This window comes from Lampris incognitus, chromosome 10, assembly GCF_029633865.1.
Source record: "Lampris incognitus isolate fLamInc1 chromosome 10, fLamInc1.hap2, whole genome shotgun sequence".
NCBI lineage: Eukaryota > Metazoa > Chordata > Actinopteri > Lampriformes > Lampridae > Lampris > Lampris incognitus.
In genome coordinates this window covers 12,774,652-12,799,017 of record NC_079220.1, presented here as the reverse complement: position 1 = coordinate 12,799,017, position 24,366 = coordinate 12,774,652, and the positions used below count along the sequence as shown (strand labels likewise).

Here is a 24,366-nt window from a genome sequence, read left to right as displayed (position 1 = left end):
TGACCCATTTGAAAAGATTCATCACCAAAACAATAAGATATTCCCAATCGAACTGACATATTTCATTGAAAAATAGCTGCCGTGATGTTATTGAAGCGATATGATTATTTTCAGCATCAATTTATGTGTTTTTGAAGTGCTTGCAATTGAATTTTGGATAGTGTGATATTTACAATATAAAAACAGCAACGAGGTGGCAGAATCCCCTCGTGGTTTGGATTAAGATAAACTTTATTGAGCCCCAATTAAAATTGTTTTGCTACTGCAGCAAGCAAAGAGTAAAGAGGTAATAAAGGATGTAAGTGTAACAAAAAGTACAGTTAAATTAAAGCGTCTCCATGATGCAGGCAAAACATTTGTCCCAAACAGCTAAAATACAAATGTACATACACTATGACTGCATGTGTGTGCTTGAATCATGTGGACAAGACCCTCTCTAATGAACTGCCAACATTCAGCTACCAGCCTTCAGTTTCATGTACATGTGGTCTCAGTAGACTTGAATATACATAGAGGCTCGTAGGAATTATTTTGATGGCATCAGACACAAACCGACTGTAGGCAGTAGAAGGACAGAGGGTGTACTGGAGGGCAAGCCAGACAGTTGGCAAACATATTTCTCTGTCTCCCCATCTTGCTGTTATTGCTAAACCTGGCTATGCGATTGAGGTGGTGCTAAGGGTCTAAACACTGGAAAACCCTCCTGGTGTGTGTGTCCTAATCCTGTGTGTCTTTGATCAGTGGAGTCCAACAAAGCCTGTAAAATCTGTTTTCCAGTTGCTGCTGAGTGGCGATGAGATGTTGCAGGTGGCCAGTGCTCAGTGTATGGCCCAAGTCCTGGTCCACTCCCCCAGTCAGTACTGTGCCCCCTTCATCTTGGCTGATGTACCTGGTGAGATATATATCTACACACACATACACAAACACACAGTGACCAGGAAGGGGCCAGCTGTCTCTCCCAACTTCTGACTTCATTTTCTGCACATGTTTTCCACTACCTCCCTTCACACCCAATTTTAAGGTTTATTTTTCTATTCCTCTTTTATTTTGCTTCTCTCTCTCTCTCGCTGTCATTTTTATTTTTACAGCTCTCACTGTTTTCTTTTTGTTGCTATAGTTGGGGTTCTGTGTCTTTTGGAATTATTTTACTCTTTTTCTGTTTTTGGTACTCTGTATTTCTTTATCTTTCTGTGCTGCTGTCTAGCCTTCTCATTCCCTTTTTTCTGTCTTAGTTTGGATGTGTCTCTCTTACTCTATCCTCTGTTTCTGCCACTCTGACATTTTCTGTCTCTTCCCTCTGTTTCTTTCTCTCTGTTTCTGTCCCTACTTCTCCCTATCTGTTTCCTTCTCTTTCTCTCTCTCTCCCTATTTTTCTGACACTGTCTATGTTTTTCTCTGTCTCTGTTTTTGTATATCTATCTCTCTACCTCTTCATCTGATTCTGCCCCTCCTGTCTATCTCTACCTCTCTCCCTTTGTCTGCGTCTCCCTCACTCCACATTTATCTGTTTCTGTCTCCCTTTTCCACTATTTCTCTCCTCCGCTGTCTCGCTCGCTCCCGTTTTATCTCTCTGTCTCTCTCGCCCTCGCTGTCTTTCTCACTCTCGCTCCCTTTTTATTTCTTTCTGTCTCACTCTCCCTCTTTATCCTTATCTCCTGTTGCAGTGTCCCTTTGCCCCCTCTCTAATCTCTTTGATTTTCGACTTTTTTTAAAACAGGCTTAATGATGTTAAGTTGATTGCATAAACATATTTTCCATACATTGACGACTAGTAACTATTATAACTGTGAGAAATGTTTTTGTGCGTGTGTGCGTGCGTGCGTGTGTGTGTGTGACAGAGTTTTTGTTTGAGCGTCTGGCCAGTAGCAATAGTGAGGTGCTGCTGTGGTCTGTCTACAACTGCCTGCTGCTGCTGACTGAGGACCCGCGTTTCTTCTCCCACTGTCACTCCGTCTATGGTGAGACCACATAGACACAGCACCAAACAGTCTGGAGGTCCAGCCATATATGTAAATTAATGAGATGTGTGCATATTTGTGTGTGCATCTGTATGTGTCCATGTGTTTGTACATTGCCTATGTGTATGTATATAAGAACAAGGAGGAGTAATCAGTATGACCAGACAATGCCCCGGGCTGTGTGTGTGTGTGTGTGTGTGTGTGTGTGTGTGTGTGTGTGTGTGTGTGCGCACCAAGGTGCATGTTGGTGTGTTTGTATAAACACTCAGTTTTGTCTGTGTAGCTGTACTTTGGATGCATTTTTGGTAACATTTCAGTACGTGAGATAAAAATCTCACCCTTGTCTCAGGTGCAACTGAGGAATGAAGGGAAACAATCACAATTTTTAACATTATACAGTGTATGTGTTGTAGGAAAACATTCCCACTAGCAATCATAATACTGAACGGTCTTCTGTTTGTCTCTAAACACCACTGAAATTGTCACGGACTGTCTGCCAGTGACGGTGTCGGCTTTGCTCCACAAGGCTGAATAATGTGGCATTGCTATTTACATTATTTAGCTGTGTTGATATTCATTTTTTCCTATACAGTGCAGCCTATTGGAAAACCAGGAAATAAGTTGTCTATTTCCACTCATGCATTTTGGAGACACAAAGACGACTGCTCAGCTTTATGGCTGCTAATGAAGTGTTATTCCTACCATATATATTTTGAGTTAATGTTGAAAATTGTGAACAGGAATTTTTTCTTTTTCACTAACTTGGTACAGAAAACACTTGATGAATATTATGCTACCATTATTGCTAGTTTCAGGTCATGCAGGTTGGTGGGATGTACTGTTTGGTCATGGCGCCAGGCAGGCACTTGATCCTGACAAGGTGTGCCTGGGGCGGGTTTGCCCAGGTGGGGATCACCCTTAGGGGTGGGTGGGGGGGGTGTCTCCTCACTGTTCTCAGTGCATGGGGGGCTTCTCGCAGAGGGGCTGGGTGGTGGGTAAGGGGACGTCCTGCTGTATCCGAGTCTGTGGCCTGCATGTGGGCCAGTGTGGCGCTGGTTGGGAGCCTGCTGGAGGCAGCCCCTCCACACCCTGCCATTTTAACTCCACACACGACATCAAATCAAATCAAATCAATTTTATTTGTATAGCCCAATATCACACATTACAAATTTGCCTCAGTGGGCTTAACAGCAACACAACATCCTGTCCTTAGACCCTCATAGGATAAGGAACAACTCCCTAAAAAAACCTTTAACAGGGAGAAACCTCAGGGAGAGCAACAGAGGAGAGATCTCTCTCCCAAGACAGACAGTGTGCAATAGATGTTGTGTTTACGCAATTTACACAATACAACATTGAAAGAGGATAACACGATTATAATGGACTTATAAAATTTATTAAGAATATGATGCGTAGGATGCTAAGCAGTGTCCAGATGCCACCGGAACAGTCCAGGACCCAAGCCACGCGACCAGCATCATCATGTAAAAAAAAGAAAGAAATGGATTTATAAAAATAAAATGTGATGAGGGGAATGGCAGGCAGCGTCCAAATGGCAACCACCATCACCACGGAGACCTGGAAGGAGAACCGACTGCACATGCACACAAGGGAAACTCACATGACACCATTCACACACAGAAAAAGAGAAAGGAGAAGACATCATTCAGAGAGAGAGAAAAAACGTGAGAGAAGAGAACATACATGAGTGCACATTAAGCACTAGGACCACCAGGATTGGCGGGACATTGGCAGGTCGGCGTGGGTTCCACAACATGTCAGTTCCTGTTTGTATGTCTGTTTTATCAGATACCTCTTGTCTTTTTTTCTTTTTTTTTAAATTTCTGTCTCATTTGTGGGGCGGCAGGGTGGCACAGTAGTTAGCACAGTCGCCTCACAGCAAGAAGGTTCGGGGTTCAAGTCCTGGGGTAGTCCAATCTTGGGGGTTGTCCCGGGTCGACCTCTGTGTGGCATTTGCATGTTCTCCCTGTGTCTGTGGGTTTCCTCTTGGTGCTCCGATTTCCTCCCACAGCCCAAATACATGTAGGTCAGGTGAATAGGCCATACTAAATTGCCCCTAGGTATGGATGTGTGTGTGTGTGGGCCCTGTGTGATGGCCTGGTGGCCTGTCCAAGGTGTCTCCCTGCCTGCCGTCCAGTGACTGCTGGGATAGGCTCCAGCATCCCCGTGACCCTGAGAGCAGGATAAGCGGTGGTGATGGTCCCCCTCTTGGAGTAGCGATGCTGACTAGTTGTTTAGCTGATCAAACATGCTGAAGAGGGGGACCGGTGGTGGCTATAAATGTATAACAAAAACCCTGTGCTCTTGTGATCCCACAGGTCATCCAAAGGACGGAGTTATTAAAAGCAGTCTCGATAATTAATAGAGATTGCCTTTGCAGGTGGAAAACCTGGGCTCCACTTGCAAATTAACTTTGTCAAGGACACATTGACAAATTCCCTGTGCTGTATGCCAAAGCTGCGGAGAGCACATGTTTTAAATAAATAAATAAATAGATAGATAAACAAATAGATTAAAAAAAATAAAGCAAGATATGTTGCAGAGGCACGTCTTTTTAGGGTGCTTTCACAATCGGTTAGATTGGAGGGGTTTTCTAGACGTGGGACTGTTTTGTTAAGTGTGAAAATTATTTTCAAACCTGGGTGCACACCAAAAAAACAGTCTTGAGTCCACTTAAAAACAGAAGAACTGCAGTATGCTCCAGCGTTGGTATGGATGCATTGTGGTCTAATTTGAGGGAGCGAACTTATGTTGAGTTCATAGCCAATTTTTTACTGGACTGTCGCGCTCACCCACCCATTTCCTCCAAAATAAGTGGCTACGAACAGCTGTAGCCATGAGTGCATCTTATTGCCAGGTGCAAATGAGTTGTCAGAATAGTAGAGAAGCTGTGTAGCACTGTGTATGTGTTAACCCCAGACTCTCATCCATTAGTATGGACAAAGGCGAGAGGATGGAATGTCACCTGAATAGACTTGGGTAATTTTTGAGGTTGTCTATCGAATTTACAGTAAGGTCCCATAATACATTCTGATGGCATATATATTCTTTTTTTTTTAAAATTTATTTCTGATTTTTCCCTTTTTTTTCTCCCAATTTAGTGGCCAATCGATCCCTATTTTAATTCAAACACCCACCCTCATACTGCATGCATTCGCCAACTGCATCTCTCCGGCCGGCAGTCTCGAAGGAGACCGCCTCCCCACTTTCGTGACAAGGCGACTCCAGGCCGAACCACTGTTTCCTCCGACACACACAGAGACGCATTCACGTGACGAACACAAGCCGACTCCGCCCCCCTCCCGAAGACAGCGCCTGCCAATGATCGCTGCCTCATCGAGTCCGGCCATAGTCGGATCTGACGAGACTGGGGCGCGATCCCCAGTCCCCAGTGGGCAACTGCATCGACACAAAGCCGATGCTTAGACCGCTACACCACCGCGGACTCATGGCATATATATTCTGATGGACATGTTTTCTTGTTGGGTCAGGTCGCAACAGGCTCAAAAAGCTTTTTATTGTCTTTTAACATGAATTGTATAGAAATGTTCCTCAACATTAATCTTCAGCATTAATCTGAGATTCCCATAAAATTACAGTTCTATCAGTGTCCCAAAGATTTGTTTCATCGTGTTAGATGGATTTTAATCTATCTAATAAAATTCCGGTTTTCATTTTTGTTTTCCCATGAAAAACATGCTTTGAAAAATGCGGCAGCACTGAGGCAGGAAACAAGAGGTCCTACCAAACCCTACATAGTACATTTCCATTTTTTTCAGCATGCAAGCCAGCCTCCTGGCTCTTGAGAATCTTCTTCTTTGTCAGGGGTCACCACAGCGGATTTTATAGTTTCTATTGGTACCATGTGAGAGCACAGCACCAATGGCGGTCTTTGTTAACCCGAGCCTTGACCGATCTGGTAGTGGGCCTCGACCAATCAATCTATGGTCTACTCAGTCCTCTTGAGAATGAATTTGCCAGAAGGTCATTGAATATGATTGGAAAAAAATTAAGTATAATATATGCAGTAGATTAGTTATATGGAAATATGGATCTGACCCAGAAATGTATCTTTTTTTACTGCACTGCTCCTTTTCCTTATAGGTTGGAAAGTAGTTTGATTATACTATGTATGCTGGTTGCTGCTTTCCCTGAGTTCTTGGATGCTGGCAAACTCTGAAAGATTATTGAAAGTTAAATTTGAAATCTCAGTTTAAAAAGTGAGTACAAGAGCATCCAGGTGGTGTGATGGTCTTTTCCGTTGCCTACCAACACAGAGATCGCCAGTTCGAATCCCCATGTTACCTCCGGCTTGGTCAGGCATCCCTACAGACCAGTAGCGAACCGTGGGGTCTGGCAGTGGGTCTTCAACGGCGTAAGGATATTGTAATCAGCTAAATTTTGGGGTATTTTTTTAATATGTGAACAGCTCCGACATACAGCTCTAACACACACACACACACACACACGTACACAAAGTGCACTCATCACAACACCACAGGTGAAAACCTCCGACACACACAGATCACCTACACACACACACACACACACACACACACACACACACACACACACACCGCCAGTAACTCAGTGCCTCAAGATCCACCAAAATCAAATCCATTGGCTATCAAATAGCCTTTGTCTCTCTCCATACTTGGAAAACAATGAAAATGCACATGACATGGCCCCTGCTTCTGGCCTACAACATCATAAAACCTCTTCTTTACAAACTGACCAGACCACGTCAAAGCAATTCACGAGCAAAGAATAGAAATAACGAAAAAATCAACCTTCACATGCAGAATATTCCATGACCAAAGTCGCAATACAATCATATGCAAAATATGCCAAACCTTACGCCATAATATTGAGTATAGTAAGCCTAACATTACATGAGCAAAGTGTGGTATTAACCAGCTATGAAGTGCCATCACAATATGTAAAATGAATACGCCAGCTTTGATTTGGAGTAAAATAAAGTTAGGTAGCTTACCTTATTAGGCTATTTGAATATAAAGTCCATCTGTTGGTCCTTCTTTGTGAAGTGGGCAATGGCAGCATCATGCAGTTTGTCCTTGGATTTAAGTTCCATCAGAAGGCCTTTTTCTGTGGACATCAGTGCCAAAGCTCCCAGTCGATCCTGTCCTATTGTGTTTCTGGTTGCATCTTGATGCGCTTCAGGGCTGAGAAAGACCGCTCAACTGAAGAGCTGGATATGGGGATGGTCAACGCCAGACAGGTGAGGTGATGAAGCATAGGCGAGACAAGAGCAGGAGTTGGCCTTCCATTTCCAGTCACTTGTTGCTTTTCCCCAAAAGCACGTCTTGAGAAGGGTAACGCTAACAAGCTAGCTACAACGTCGCTCTTGTCTCCTCCTGTAGCCATGCTTCGTAAAATTCATCACACCCATCTGATATAGACACTAACGTTAGTGATGTGCGGTTCGATTGGTTTAAGGGAACTAGTAGATTTGGATCGCTAATGTGAAAGAGTCGGTCAATCACAAGTAATGACTCAGCAATCGCACATCATTCTTTTTATGAGTGAGCCCTCGTCTGGACAGGTCTGGACTTCTAAAAGTCCTAGGGCGATATTTTTTTGTCCCACCCACTACAACATCAAAATATGATTGGCTGATTCACCAGTCACTTTCTAAATAAACACACAAGCAGAAGGACTTCCAGCAGTCATAACCAATGAGGGAGCCAGCCAGCTAACCCTTTCTCTGCCAAGAGACAAAAAAAAAAAGTGATTGGATAACTCGATTTTCATGGGTTCAGGACAGTAACCCTTCCATTACTGTAGCAAACTTGATAGAAACTAGGGCTGAAATTAGAATTAGAGGAGAGAATTGTTATTAAATAAAAGATTTTGAATACAGCGTTTAAAATGCTGATATGTTGGGCCTTCTCTGAAGTCCTAGAAGTTCGTAAGGGTTCCCCTCTGCTACAGACAATTGGCCATGCCTGCAGGTGGGAAGCCAGATGTGGGTATGTGTCCACTAGCGCCTCCTCTGGTCGGTCGGCTCATCTGTGCGGGGGGAGAGGGAGAACCGGGAGGAATAGCATGATCCTCCCACACGCTACGTCTCCCTGGCGAAACTCCTCACTGTCAGGTGAAAAGAAGCGGCTGGCAACTCCACATGTATTGGAGGAGGCATGTGGTAGTCTGCAGCCCTCCCCAGATTGGCAGAGGGGATGGAGCAGCAACCGGGACAGCTTGGAAGAGTAGGGTAATTGGCCAGATACACATGGTAACTACAGATGATCATTTCAGTGACATTGAAACTGTATGTTGAAAAATTGAATTTCAGGAGGAAATGCAAATTACATTTTTAAAAATTCAGATTCAAATCAATTAGACTGAAATTTAAATTGAAACTCAAAGTGCAGAACACATGCTTCAAATTCACTTCTCTGCTGGCACAAATCTCATGCTATATTGTACTTGACAATGACCAACTGCCATATTAAGTCAGATCAAGTCAATTTCATTTGTATAGCCCAATATCACCAATGTTCTATGGTTCGGTAAAATTGTCAGTGTGATACCAAACCAGCAATGACAACCAAAAAAAAAAGAAAAAAATTATACAGACAGTCTTTGGTTCAGACTCAAGTATGAAAACCACCTTAATTTGCTTTCCCTTAATTTGCTTTGCCCTTTTGTTCCACCCTAACGGACTTGTTTGGAAAATCCTTGCAGTGCTGATCTAATTTACCAGTACACAGGATCGGATGTAATCATCCTTTGTATGATGAGACACTTTTCCTCAAGTTTAATTGCACAAGATAAACTTACATCAGATCCAGTGTAATGGTAAATTAGAAAGATGAAAGGAATGTAAAAGTGCTACACAATTTCTTGTGGGTGATTGTGTGTAGTTATGAGTGTGTCTGTTTGTGTGTGTCTGTATGTGCCACTTTTAAAAAGGACCCCATTCTGCCACCATCCTTCAAACCCTTCTCATAACAGTGTCACAGAGCAAGATTAGATGTTTACAGGAACTTTCACTGAAGCCCAAAGTGATGTGTGTTTGGTAATGAGATGAATAATTATCTTTTAGGGAAGGAGATAAAAGTGATGGTGTGTTTGGGTGTGCTTCACAGGTATCGATTCCCTGGTGCGCAGCCTTAATGAAGCTCTGAGGTTGACCAACCTGGTGGTACAGAAAGAAGGTCTACTGCTCCTAACTGAGATCTTGGAGAGGTGAGACTGGCCTGTGTGTTTACAATGGGCTAAACTACATTTGCTGGGTCCTCTGTATGATAAGACGGTGTTTGTGGATCCTCGAGTGTTTATTTATTTAATTATTTGGGGGTTTTTTCTGGATTTTTCCCCCTTTTTCTCCCCAATTGTACTTGGACAATTATCCCACTCTTCCGAGCCAGCCCGGTCACTGCTCCACCCCTTCTACCGATTTGGGGAGGGCTGCAGACTACCACATGCCTCCTCTGATACATGTGGAGTCACCAGCCGCTTTTTTTCACCTGACAGTGGGGAGTTTCTCCAGGGGGACGTAGCGCGTGGGAGGATCATGCTATTCCCCCCAGTTCCCCCTCCCTCCCGAACAGGCGCCCCAACCGACCAGAGGAGGCGCTAGTGCAGCGACCAGGACACATACCCACATCCGGCTTCCCACCCGCAGACACAGCCAATTGTGTCTGTAGGGATGCCTGACCAAGCCGGAGGTAACACGGGGATTCAAACCGGCGATCCCTGTGTTGGTAGGCAACGGAATAGACCGCCATGCCACCCGGACGCCTCTATCCTCGAGAGTTTAAAAGAAGGTTAAGTTTAAGGCTTGGGTTATGCACCGACCAAAAGCTTGGGGACACCTTGCTTTGGTCAACAAGAACGACCTCCACCTCTTAACACAACTACAGCCTGATGTGTTTCAATAGAAAACTGGCTAGATCTTGCCATTTTTCTTCACGAAAACTACAAAACTGAAGGAACACCTGACAGAAGCACTACCTTGGGAATAATGGTGTACTGTATCTCACCTTTTTATACCCTGATGAGTGCTGTCCTTTCAGGTGTTGAAACCATCTCTGTGCCGACGATTTCCAGTGTTTGCCTTTAACAACACAACAGTTTGGAAAAAGAGAACTGTCGAATTATTATCCAGGCAAAACCTACTCTTTATACTAAGGCAAGACACTTTGACGAACATCGAGCTGAGTGTTGCAACAATATACCTAAAGTAATTAGTAAATTTCAACAAAACCTTTGCAGGTGTTATTTGTATTTAATTGAAAGGTAAAAGAGAAAATCAAACATTACTCAGTAAAGTTAAAAAAGGCAAGGTTTCCCCAATCTTTTGGCAGCCCGTGTACGTCGGATTCTACATTGGAAACACGTCCGGGAATAGAAGTTGTTTGAAGTCTTTAATGAAGCAGTGTTTGCCGTACTTAATGATACTTGCACATCCATCCATCCATTATCCAAACTGCTTATCCTACTCAGGGTCGCAGGGATGCTGGAGCCCATCCCAGCAGTCATTGGACGGCAGGCGGGGAGACACCCTGGACAGGCTGCCAGTCCATAATACATGCACAGTTTAGTTTATATTCAGAGGATATGGTCAGGGATCATGTGTTTGGAGAGAGGACCCTACTCTTTCCAAGTTTAGATTCCCAAGGTGTGTGATTGCATTTCAAAACACACCTGACCTACATGTTTTTGGACTGTGGGAGGAAACTGGAGCCCCCGGAGGAAACCCACACAGACATGCGAGCTCCACACAGAACGACCCGGGACGACCCCAAGGTTGGACTACCCCAGGGATCGAACCCAGGACCTTCTTGCTGTGAGGCGACCGCGCTAACCACTGCGCCACCGTGCCGCCCTAGTATAGTCAGATGTCTGATATTACAACAAATATAGTTCTATCATGCTTAATGGATGTTGGATGAAAGTAGTGTGAACAAATTCAGCTGCACCACTCCTGATTGGAGATCTTACATAAAACATGTTCGATATGGACAACTGGATATTTTCAAGAATTTGAATTAACTGTAGGCCAACTCACAGATGAGCATACGAGGCAGTAAAGTGAGCTCATATTTCTGCACAGCTGACATAATTTTAACAGAATGTTCATGCTGTCACATGACAAGGATACGGGATGAGAGATTTCAAGCAGTGAGGGAAATTTGTGCTTTACGATGAGTGAAACAGTAAAAAAAAAAAAAAGGTGAGACTGGCACTCTCAAAGTGCTGAGGTAGCTGAAAGCGTCGGCGGAGGTAGTCCAACTCAACTGAGACATTGAATTCTCCCTTTACAGCGTTCCTGTGGATGTAAATGAGTGTTTGTGAGGGCGTCAGTACATGCATTATTATAATTGTGTTTGTTTGCCAGCGCTTGTGTGAGTGTGCAACAGTGGGGCTGTTTCTTTTGTGTTTTTGTGCATGTGTGCATGTTTATCTCGGTGTGCACTTGCCTGCATGTGTGTGTGTGCACTTGTGGTTACTTAGGATTGTCTTGGCTGTTCAACGCAGCTGCTGTTGTGACAACAACGAGAGCACAACAGCTGTTGTGGTGCTGCGTCACAGAACAGAGCACAACACTGCTGATCTTTGTAACTTCAACAGGTCAGAGCTTTTTGTTTATGTTGTGTCCAAGCCCTTAAGGAGGGGGAGAGAGAGAGAGAAAACACACAAGACAGGAAAAATGTGTGCGTATGTACATGTTTGTGTGGAGGTGAGTGAGTGAGAAAGCAGGACAACGAGCTGATTATGACTCAGCATTGCAGTCGTTAAAATGGAAACATGCGGCTTGTATGCTGTCTGCACTGCAGGGGATTTTGTATCTTTTTCTCATAATGTGAAGCAAGGGGATTCACCATAGGTCTCTGCTGGCATCTAAGTTAAACAGTGATGTCAGTAACAAAGGGCCAGTCACTGTCCTTATGCTCTGCCAATCACTTTCTGTCTTTCTGTCAGTTGAAAAACAATTTTATTTCATTTCCAAAAGCAACACTGATATTGTGTGTGCGTCTGTGTGTCTGTCTCTAGGCAGCCCTCAGGTGTACGCCTGTTCCCCAGTGGTCCAGGGTTTGTGGCGGTGTCGCAAGCGGTAGTAACCGGAGTCTCCTCTTCCTGTCTGCTCGTGGCCACTCAGGCTGCTTGCGCTGCCGCGGTCCTCCTTAGGTAAACAAACACAGAAAAATACACACAAACTATATTTTCTTCTGTTGAAGGAAGATGATGTATCACGGTTTATTATTCATGTTTTGTAAAGGTGTCTTATAATTCTATATTTGAGTGGCATAAGATTGCATTATGTGACACACTGTCACATAAATGCAAACACTCACACTTTGTCACAAACACACCTACACTTACCTGCAGCTACATGGCTTCATTTGTTTTCACCGTCAGTGAGCTTGCTCTAGCAAGAGTAGCCCTTGTCGTCAATATGTCTGCTGCTGGTTCCTTCCTAAAACTCTTCCCCTGCCTCCCTCAATTGCTTTCTCTCTCATTCTTCCCCAAGACAACTGTATCATGCAAATTAAAATCCAGTGACAGGGTCTGTCTTTGTATACATCAGTGTTTCTCTCTGGGTTCTTCAGATTAAACCACCAGTCCAACCCAGTCCAGTACAGGGCGATAGAGAAGCTGGTAGAAGCCATCACTAACAGATGCACTGAGCTTCCTCTGCCCTCTTCAGTTCACCGACGAAGCACTGTGAGTTAGAGAAGCATTCCTTGTATTTTTCCAAAATGTTCTACACATTGATGCATACATAGATGATATGGCTGATAAAATCCTCTTCTCTTCTGTCTTGTCGTTATATCACCTCTATTCTATGTCATCCATCAGGGGGGACTGAAGGGGATGAATCCCAGCAGCCAGGCATCGACGCCAGGGATGTTTCTACATCAGGCCCTCGTCTGCTTCCAGACCACTTGTAGGTCAGAACGTTGTCCTGTCCCCAAGCACAGAGTGTAAAAGGGGTCACCGTTGCAGTACGAAAATGATGGCGCTCTAAATTTAAGGCCAATCTTTCAATCTTCATTGCTCTTACATTTTTTTTGCAAGTAAATGGTACTGTAGAGGAGGTAGTTTGGTTGTGTCCTTGATTTGTTTGTGTGTGTGTCTATAGTGGTTTAGCAAAGGCTAGGTGTTAATACATGTCCTTGCGTGTGTGTAGTATGTGTGTTTCTGTATCTGTGAGCACATGTTTGTATATGTGTTTGCCTAGAATCATGTTTGTGTTTATGCTTGTGTGTGTGTGTGTGTGTGTGTGTGTGTGTGTGTGTGTGTGTGTGTGTGTGTGTGTGTGTGTGTGTGTGTGTGTGTGTGTAAAAGATTAGCGGAGCAGTGTGCGTCAGAGTCCTGTCTTAAGGAGAACGTGTTCAGAGCTCCATCTAAACAGCACCAGGTTGGGGACTCACTGGAGTCTCTGTGTATGTGTCTGCTCCACTACTGCGACACTGTCTACATACCCACCGTCACTGTAAGAAATGGACACAAACACGCACACACACACACACACACACACACACACACACACACACACACACACACACACACACACACACACACACACACACAACACAGAAACATACACACTAACAGACACAAAAAAATGTAGACAGGGCATCCGGGTAGTGTAGCGGTCTATTCCGTTGCCTACCAACACGGGGATCGCCGGTTCAAATCCCCGTGTTACCTCCAGCTTGATCAGGCATCCCTACAGACACATTTGGCCTCGTCGGGATGTCCGGGTGGTGTGGCGGTCTATTCCATTGCCTAACAACATGGGCATTGCCAGTTCGAATCCCCGTGTTACCTCTGGCTTGGTTGGCCATGTCTGTGGGTGGGAAGCCGGATGTGGGTGTTTGTCCAGGTCGCTGCACTAGCGCCTTCTCTGGTCGGTTGGGGCACCCGTTCTGGGGGGAGGGGGAACTGGGGGGAATAGCGTGATCCTCCCACGCGCTATGTCTCCCTGGCGAAACTCCTCACTGTCAGGTGAAAAGAAGCGGCTTGCGACTCCACATGTATCGAAGGAGGCATATGGTATAGTGTGCAGCCCTCCCCGGATCGGCAGAGGGGGTAGAGCAGAGATTGGGACGGCTCGGAAGAGTGGGGTAATTGGCCAAGTACAACTGGGGAGGGCAACAAAAAAAAATGTAGACAGCATGTGTAAATAACCAACCATAAACCAAGACAGCTACTGACATTTATCTGTAACCCTCTTCTCCCTCCTGTCTTCATGTATGAGTATCTGCCTGTTCGTCTGTCTTTCAGTTTTTGCTGCCTACCTGTGAGTCATATTGTTTGTCAAGATAATTTCATTTTTTCATTATATTTATCATATTCTTATTAATTTCTTTAAAAGCTGCTTTGTGTGTGTGTGTGTGTGTGTGTGTGTGTGTGTGTGTGTGTGTGTGTGTGTGTGTGTGTGTGTGTGTGTCTGTGTCTGTGTCTGTGTGTGTGTGTCGGTATACAGAGGATGTGTGAGCATGCCCCCAGTGCCCAGGTGCTCCAGTGTTTCTACTCCATCCTAACCTACCAGTTTATCCTCTTACCCTCTTTCATGCCTCTATTCGCCTCCAAGCTAGGTGAGTTAGCTGACCTTGTGCAATTTTAAATCAACATGGAGTCTCAGCTATTAACTTGTTCTTGTACAATTTGCACAGCAGAACGTGTCAGCTGAACCGTGCTTCACTGCGTGCATGGTCAGACCCCTGATTACCTAAGTGACTTGTTGCACCCCTACAATGCTATTAGATCTCTTGGGTCCTCAAACCAAGAGCTTTTAGTTATTCCACATGTTAGGTTAAATCTGAAAGGGAATTTCCAGCTGTAGCCCCCAAATTAAAGAAAAGCCTTCCTCTTGACATCAGATTGTCAGAATTTATTACCATTTTTTGTAAAATGGCTTAAGACCCATCTGTTTTCTCATGCTTTTTCATTCTAATTGATGCTTTATGCTTTGTACTGCCATACAAAGCATTAATTGGTTTAGTGTCTCCCGCTGTTTTTCAAGTGTTCTTTTTGTACTGAATTTGTCATCATTTTACCTGTTCGCTGCTTTCATTCATTCATTCATCATCAGCCGCTTTTCCGGGGTCAGGTCGCGGTGGCAGCAAGCTAAGTTAGGGCAGTCCAGATGTCCCTCTCCCCAGCAACGCCCTCCAGCTCCTCCTGGGGGATCCCAAGGCATCCCCAGGCCAGATTGGACATGTAGTGCCTCCAGCGAGTTCTGGGTCTACCTCAGGGTCTCCTCCCAGTTGGCTGTGCCCGGTAAACCTCCTAAGGAAGGCACCCAGGAGGCATCCTAATCAGATTCCCAAACCACCTCAACTGGTTCATTTCGATGCGAAGGAGCAGCGGCTCTACTCCAAGCTCCCTCTGGATGTCCGAGCTCCTCACCCTATCTCTAAGGCTGAGCCCAGACACCCTACGGAGGAAACTCATTTCGGCCGCTTGTATCCGCGTTCTCACCCTTTCGGTCACTACCCAAAGCTCATGACCATAGGTGAGGGTTGGAACGAAGATTGACTGGTAAATTGAGAGCTTTGCCTTCCGGCTCAGCTCTCTCTTCACCACAACGGTTCGGTACAACATCCACATTACTGCTGATGCTGCACCAATCCACCTGTCAATCTCCCACTCCATCCTACCCTCACTAGTGAACAAGACCCTGTTGGCTGCTTATGTTTTTATATTGTTTAAGCACTTTGGTTTAGCAAGTTACTATATAGATAGTTTTACGTATTAGTTGACCCTCTTGTGTTTGCGTTTACGTGCTCTGTCTCGAGCAAGACACTCATGCCTAGTCCACACATACATGGGTATTTTTTGGAAACAGGGTTTTTCCTCCTTTGTTCTTAAAAAAAATCTCGTCCACAAAAGCGCTGTTTGAAAAAATCTCCATCCAAATGAAAACGCAAAAACATGTTACTCAACACAATGAATGCGCTGTCAGAAACGTGCCAAACAAAAAGTGATGTCAGCCAATCAGAAGCCTAAAAAAAGCCAACAACAAGCCAAAAACTCAGTTTTACCCATCTACACGTCATCACTGAAACCGGAGTTTCTGAAAATCTTCACCCTGGAAGGAGTTTTCCAAAAGGTCCAGTTTGAGTGAACTAAAATCCAGTTTGCATGTGGACGAAAGGCCAAAATGCATAGAAAAGGCTATGTTTTCAAAAATACCCGTGTACGTGTGCACTACACATGAGTCTCCATGAGAACCAAGGTTGCAGTTCTGTTGGATTCTGGTGTTAACCAAATTACCACAGACCATAAGAGCCAGTTGAGACTGCTGGGTCCTCGGTTCACATCTAGCTCATGATCTTTCTCTGCTCTTGCTCTGCTTTTCCTGTTTCTCTCTCTCCTCGACAACAAAATAATCTGCCAAAAAAAAAAACTCCTGAAAAAAGGTTCGTAGTTTTGTAACTGACCTCCTGCTCTGACCTCCCTGTTGAAGAGGCAAGTGAAAATAGAATTTCCCTGAAGGGATAAATAAAGCACCATGTTAGAAATGCGAGGCCGAGAAAAAAATTTTTTGCTCGTCAGAGATACAGGATGCCTGACTATATGATGAAAATTCATATTTCAACATGAGAAACTATTCAGCTATCTGATGTAGAGAGTGTGTAGGATTTGTAGATGAAACCTTATTGTGTCAGGCTCACTTGTGACAGATAAGTTAGCCCCAAAATAAACCTCTGGAATGACATTTACGCTGCAAGGGGTCACACCTGCAGAATAGCTTTCAGCATTATAGCAGAGAACCCAGCAAAAGAGGGGGGGGGGGGGGGAGTGAGAGGAAAAGAGTGAGTTGCTTGAGTAAATAACCTGCGTTTAAAAAGCAAAGGGTACGCCTCGTCACTGCAGCACATAAACCACCAAGTTTTGATGTACAAGTTTATGATGTAGGCTGTTGTCCCATTACCACAGCTGCTGGCGCTGGCGGGCTAATAAGTTTTGCCTGTAGTTGTATTCAGCAATGTGAATATGTTGTCAGGTGATCTTCGCTTTGTGTGTAGCAGTTCACTGGACTGGCTCACCTAAAGATTTAGTGATGACCTGTGTCTCTCTCCTCTTTATCTCCTGTTTTCTCATCTCAAACTTCCTTGTGCTACACCGCACTCCCTTCCTCATCCTGCTGTCCTCCACCAACTGTTTCTCCCACTGCATCTCCACCTCTTCTTCTGCTGATTTTCCTTCTTTCACTTTTTCTCTTCCTCCTACCACTTTTGCCTTGACTTTGCCACACACACACCCCCCCGTGCGCTCTCTCTCTTTCTTCTTTTTCATTCCGTTGTTCTCCACATCCTCTTTCCTCCAGCATCCTCTAGTTTCTACAGGTTGGCGCTGGAACACAAAGCTCTCCTGTGTGCAAGAAACAGGTAAGAGAGCAACCCGATAACACACAGATGGAGGCTAACCAAGAACTGTACTCCCCGAGGCCTGAGGCTGATTGGCTTCCTGTGTGTGTGTGTGTGTGTGCGTGTGTGTGTGTGTGTGTGTGTGTGTGTGTGTGTGTGTGTGTGTGTGTGTGTGAACTTGTTTGTGTTTGTGAGCCTGCATTCATGTATGTGTGTCGGACTGTGTGTGCGTTCGCGTTCATGTATGTCTATACGTGTGTGTGTGTGAGAGAGAGCGAGAGAGAGAGAGAGAGAGAGAGAGCGAGAGAGAGAGAGAGAGAGAGAGAGAGAGAGAGAGAGAGAGAGAGAGAGAGAGAGAGAGAGAGAGAGAGAGAGAGAGAGAGAAAGGAACTAAAACCCCTGTGGATGGGGGTCTTTTTGTGTGAACCCCTTGGAACATGCTGAACAGTGAGCCAGATAAATGGTGGGCTTGTCATTTCTCATTGAATCCTCCCCTGCCCACTGTGTGTGTGTGTGTGTGTGTGTCTGCCATTGTGCATACACGTGTGTGTGTTTGTGTATTTCTGCTTTTGTGTGTGCGTTTCTGCTTTTGTATGTGAGTGGGCATGTACAATCGTTTTGCTACCTTACGTGGTTGTGGTTTTATAAATGGTTGACTCGGTAGGCCCTATAGCCCCCTACTATGAGCAGTAACAAAGCTGAAAAAACTCTCGTTTCACGTGTGAAAATCTGAAGTTAAAGCAGTTCCTGTTCACCTGTCAAAGTTCACTGTTTAAAAGTTTTGATCATTCATTTTGAATATGTAATGTACAGTAGTTTTCCCCTGGCCCCTCTATTGTCTGTCTTTATTTCGTGTGATTTATTCTTTTCCTATGCACTCTTTATTTTCTATTCTTTCTGTTCTTTCTCTATTTTCTCTGTGTGACTTTCCTTTTTTTTTTCTTTGTCTTCCAGGAACCCAAATCTGAATGCATCGTGCTGTGGTTTTCTGCAAAAACTCACTATGTGTTTGCTGTCTCCGTTGGATCCTGCAGATGGCTCACACCAAAATGGTATACAAAAATACACACGCGCACACACACACACACACACACACACACACACACACACACACACACACACTTAACCACTTAACCAAACTATTCTAGCTAGCTAGCTAGCTAGGTAGTTGGCTAACTAATTTTAATTATGATGAAAAAATAAAATTATAAAAATGTTACATACATAAGGGGCATTTTCAGTAAAACTAGTGGTGCCACTAAAGTTATTCATTCTAAGTTAAAGGAATCTACTCTGAACACAAACATAATCTATCTTTTCTCCTGAACTCCAGGCCCATTCCTCATCCACTTCAGAACAGAGCTGCATTCATGCTGTGGGTTCCCCCAATTTATTCAATGATTTATTCAATTACATTGAAGTATGAACCTATCTTAATCTAGATCATAGGGTCTACAGAGTCTTAGCTCATTTTTCCTGCACACAAATGTGATGTTAAAGGCAACATAGCCAGTGGTGGTATTAGCAAGGTGATATTTATATGCATGCATGGGCCTGGCCAGGCTATTAACAACAATTGTGTGACCTGGGCACTGCCAACACGTGTTGGCTATAGTCATAGAAATTAATGCATTGGAAGATTTATGACTTAGATTATCTGGTGATGGTCTTTAGCTGTTGTAACCAGATCTCAGCTCCTGCTTCTTGCCGTATAGATATTAAGAAAATGCATGAAAGCAACATTTCCTATTTTATGGGACTTTAACCTTATCAACACTAGTCCTAATGGTATTTCCTTTTTATACTGCAGAACAGCGCATGCTTAGCCAATTAATATTCAGCACCCAGTATTCTAGGCTACTAAAGCAATCTAGCAATGCCCATGAAGGATGTTTTAGTCTGTAATGCCAGCCTTTGTGACCATAATGCTGAATTTTGCACTTTAACAAATTTGGTCCATCATTAGACCAAACAATGGAGACATAATACATGTATGATTCTCCCTCTTGCCTTTTTCCTTTTCTTTTTTTCTCCTTTTTTTTTCTTTTCTTTTTGGAATGTATTTTCATTCAGATTTTGCAATAGTTACTGGTCATTACAAATATAACCCCACCCACCCCATCCCACAACCTGTAACAGCAACAACATAAAATTTACAATACAATAAGACAACAACAAAACAGCAGTACACTGACAGTATGAGAGACAAATAAAATAAAATTGGCAAGTTTGCAAATTGCTTGGACTGCATGTTGTCAGCAACAGTAAGATGACTCAGGTGTCTAAGAATACCTTAAATTACAGCCCCTCATCGATAGGAAGCCTCTGCAGGGCATTAAAGAATAATATAAGGGGTTGTCATTTTGTGGTGAATTTATCATTTGAACCCCTCAAAGAGTATTTAATTTTCTCCAACTTAAGAAAGAACATCACATCTTTAAGCCAAGCAGAGAAGGAGGGAGGCAGTGCAGACTTCCAGTTAAGAAGAATTCTGCGATGGGCTAACAGGGTTGTGAAAGCGACAATGTCAGCTTGTTTAGGATTTAATGAGAACAAATCCGTGGGGATGCCAAAGATGGCTATTAAGGGACATGGTTCCAGGTCAATTTCAAGTACAGCAGAAAGAGTTTTAAAGATTAAATGCCAATAGGGTTGCAATTTGGGGCAGTGAGCAAGCATATGAGAGAGGTCACATTGGGGGAGGCATGACACCTGCCACAGTTGTCACTTACATTCGGATATATGTTGGATAGTCTGGATTTGGAGAAGTGTACTCTGTTCAAAACTTTGAATTGTATAAGCCCATGACAGGCACAGGAGGTGGTAGTTCACACCCTATCAATCACCTCATCCCACCATTCTTCTTCCAAATTCAACTCCCATTTCTTGTGCCCAAGCAGTCTTTGTCTTGCTCAAAGAACACATATCATAATAAAATGACATGATAATTGATTAGATGTTGGAAATAGCTGCCCTCTGTCAGGGGAGGAAAATTATAAGCTCGTCCCAGTGTTGTTTGGGAGGGAGAGCAGGAAATTTAGGAAAACAGGAGGAGACATAGTGCCTAACCTGGAAATAATGGAAAAGATGAGATGGGGGTAGAGAGAACTTAGAGGCTAGGGTGGGGAAGCTAGCAAAAGTGTCATTTACAAATAGGTGTTGGAATGTCCTTAAACCTTTCTTTTTCTAAAGAGAGAATGTGTCATCCATTAAGGCTGGGGAAAATAGGTGATTTCTATCAATAGGGCCTTGAAGGGATGTAGAATTTTTTTTTTTAAAGTGTCTGTACCAAATCTTCAGTGTAGAGAGTACTATAGGATTATTGGTGAAACGAGAGGGACTTAACTGGAGGGTGGAGCAAAGTAGAGCAGGGAGTGATGTCAAAGTAAGAGATTAAACCTCTAGATAACACCATGGGGTTTCCAAAGGAGTTGAATCAAGTGCAACTGGACTTGGTATATATCCGTGAAGACGTTTCGCCTCTCGTCTAAGAGGCTTCCTCAGTTCGTGCCTTTCTGACTAGACGAAGCTAGTCTGACTGGCTGGTGATGAGACTTAGAATTTATCCTCTTGGAGTCGTTGTCAGAGCTATAGATGTCCATGGCTCTTTGTGTCCTGATGTTTACCAATGCCCGTCTCTGCATGTCCATGGCTCTTTGTGTCCCGATGTTTACCAACGCCCGTCGTTGGTAAACATGTGTCCCGTGGTAAACATCAGGGCACAAAGAGCCATGGACATCTATAGCTCTGACAACGACTCCAAGAGGATAAATTCTGAGTTTTATCACCAGCCAGTCAGACTAGTTTCGTATAGTCAGAAAGGCACGAACTGAGGAAGCCTCTTAGATGAGAGGCGAAACGTCTTCATGGATATATACCAAGTCCAGTTGCACTTGATTCAACTCCTTTGGATAACCATGACTGGATGAATGAGAACATTCACAGACACCATGGCGTATCTGGAGCATGTAGCCAAAACGGTAATTTACTAATATTTGCCGCCCAGTAATAGTAAAGAAAGTTGAGTAGTGCAAGTCCTCCATTTAATTTGCATCTCTGAAGTAAGGATCTACTGGTCCTGGGTGAATCCCCCGCCCCCTAGATGAATGTGGTGATGGCTTAATGGTGGTGATGGTGATGGTTAATTGAACTAAAAAAGGACTTGGGTATAAACTGCGGGATGGATTGAAATAAGTAAAGAAACTTAGGTAAGCTGCTCATTTTAACAGAACTGATCCTACCTGTAAGTGATAGTGGTAGGTTACCCCACCTCTGAACGTCAGACTTCATTTACGCAAAGAGGGGAGTGAAGTTTGCAGAGAAAATAGTGGATAATGAGTGAGTTACCTTCACACCAAGATACGTGAAACCAGAGCGGTATAGTTGAAAAGGCAAGTCAGACTGCTGAAGTTGTAACACGGCTGGATTTATCAGGGCACATTCGCTCTTCTGAAGATTGAGTTTGTAGCCAGAGAATGAGCCAAAATTCTCTAAAACTGAAATGATAGAGGGTAAAGACACAACTGGATTTTTAACATAAAGCAATAAATCGTCTGCGTATAGAGATGATCTATGTTCCACACCCTACCGTGTCACACCCTGGAAGGAGGTGGAAGTGGGTAAAGTTGCAGAGAGCAGTTCAATGGCCAGCACAAACAGCAGGGGGGATAGAGGACATTCCTTACATGTACTGTGTTCAAGGGCAAAATAGTGTGAGCAAATGTCATTAGTGCAGATGCTAGCTCGGGGGGGATGTATATAGAAGGAGAATCCAAGAACAAGATTTATTCCCAAAGCCAATTTTTTTAAGGTTGGAAAATACACTGCTCAAAAAAATAAAGGGAACACCTAAAAACACAATATAGACCTCGATGAATGAAATATTTCAGCTGAAAATCTTTATTTATTAGACAGAGGAATGTGTTTAGAGCAAAATAACCTAAGAATGATCAATGGAAATCAAAATCATTAGCCCATTAAGGTCTGGATTCAGAATCATACTCAAAATCAAAGTGGAAAATGAGAACATAGGCTGATCCAACTTCTGTGGAAATTCTTCAAGACGATTCAAAATGAGGCTCAGTAGTGTGTGTGGCCTCCACGTGCCTGTATGCACTCCCTACAACGTCTGGGCATGCTCCTGATGAGACGACGGATGGTCTCCTGAGGGATCTCCTCCCAGACCTGGATCAGGGCATCATCGGTCAACTCCTGGACAGTCTGTGGTGCGACATCGCGTTGGCGGATGGTACGAGACATGATGTCCCAGAGGTGCTCGATTGGATTCAGGTTTGGGGAACGTGCAGGCCAGTCCATAGCATCAATGCCCTCGACATACAGGAACTGCTGACACACTCTGGCCACATGAGGACGAGCATTGTCATGCATGAGCAGGAACCCAGGGCCCACTGCACCAGCATATGGTCTGACAATGGGTCTGAGGATCTCATCCCGGTACCTAATGGCAGTCATGGTACCTCTGGCTAGCACGTAGAGGTCTGTGCGGCCCTCCAAGGATATGCCTCCCCAGACCATCACTGACCCACCGCCAAACCGGTCATGCTGGAGGATGTTGCAGGCAGCAGAACGTTCTCCACAGCGTCTCCAGACTCTCTCACGTCTGTCACATGTGTTCAGTGTGAACCTGCTCTCATCTGTGAAGAGCACAGGGCGCCAATGGCGAATCTGCCAACCAAGATGTTCTCTGGCAAAGGTCAATCGGGCTGCACGGTGTTGGGCTGTGAGCACAGGCGCCAATTGTGGACGTCGGGCCCTCATACCATCCTCATGCATTCTGTTTCTCACTGTTTGAGCAGAAACCTGCACATTAGTGGCCTGTTGAAGGTCGTTTTGTAGGGCTCCGGCAGTGCTCCTCCTGTTCCTCCTTGCACAAAGGACCAGATAGCGGTCCTGCTGCGGGGTTGTTGTCCTCCTGCGGCCCCCTCCACGTCTCCTGGTGTACTGGCCTGTCTCCTGGTACCTCCTCCATGCTCTGGACACTGTGCTGGGAGACGCATCAAATCTTCTTGCCACGGAGTCCGCGGTGGCGTAGCGGTCTAAGCATCGGCTTGGTGTCGATGCAGTTGCCCACTGGGGACTGGGGTTCGCGCCCCGGTCTCGTCAGATCCGACTATGGCCGGATTCGATGAAGCAGCAATCATTGGCAACGCTGTCTTCGGGAGGGGGGCGGAGTCGGCTTGTGTTCGTCATGTGAATGCGTCTCTGTGTGTGTCGGAAAAACAGTGGTTCGGCTTGGATTCGCCTTGTCATGAAAGTGGGGAGGCGTCTCCTTCGAGACTGCCGGCCGGAGAGATGCAGTTGGCGAACGCATGCAATACAAGGGTGGGTGTTTGAATTAAAATAGGGATCAATTGGCCACTAAATTGGGAGAAAAAAGGGAAAAATCAGAAATAAATAAATTTAAAAAAAATCTTCTTGCCACAGCACGCATTGATGTGCCATCCTGGATGAGCTGCACTACCTGAGCAACTTCTGTAGGTTGCAGATACCGCCTCATGCCACCTCTAGTGGTGAGGGCACTAGCAAAATGAAAAACTAACCAAAAATCGGCCAGAAAAGATGAGGACAGGCAAATGGTCTGTGGCCACCACCTGCAAATCCATTCCTTTTATATGGGTTGTCTTGCAAATTGTCTAATTTCCACCTGGTGGAAATTAGACAATTTACCAACAGGTGAAATTGATTCACAAATCAGTGTTGCTTCCTAACTGGACAGGTTGATATCTCAAAAGTGTGATTGACTTGGAGCTACATTGCATTGCTTATGTGTTCCCTTTATTTTTTTGAGCAGTGTAGATACTCCCATATGATGCAATCAAACGCCTTCTCAGCATAAAGGGTGATAACTACTTTTTGGGGGGGGAGGGTGAAGGGTTTCTTCGAAAAGAGTATGTTAAAAAGTGTACGTATGTTAAAGAACGAGTATCTACCCTTTATAAAACCAGTTTTTTCCTGTGATGTGATATCTGGTGAGATTACTTCCAACCGCCGTGCAAGGACCTTAGCCAATATCTTCA

General features: G+C 44.4%; 1 protein-coding gene across 1 annotated transcript in view; it reads left to right on the top strand.

The window, feature by feature from the left end:
- Positions 1-24,366, top strand: part of LOC130119950 (meiosis inhibitor protein 1-like) — a 102,246-nt gene that overhangs the window by 18,831 nt on the left and 59,049 nt on the right. The window contains 10 exon segments of the mRNA XM_056288554.1: positions 778-892; positions 1,839-1,958; positions 9,089-9,188; positions 12,000-12,134; positions 12,557-12,671; positions 12,807-12,898; positions 13,296-13,443; positions 14,440-14,551; positions 17,290-17,350; positions 18,284-18,381. Coding sequence (XP_056144529.1) covers positions 778-892; positions 1,839-1,958; positions 9,089-9,188; positions 12,000-12,134; positions 12,557-12,671; positions 12,807-12,898; positions 13,296-13,443; positions 14,440-14,551; positions 17,290-17,350; positions 18,284-18,381 — 1,096 coding nt within the window.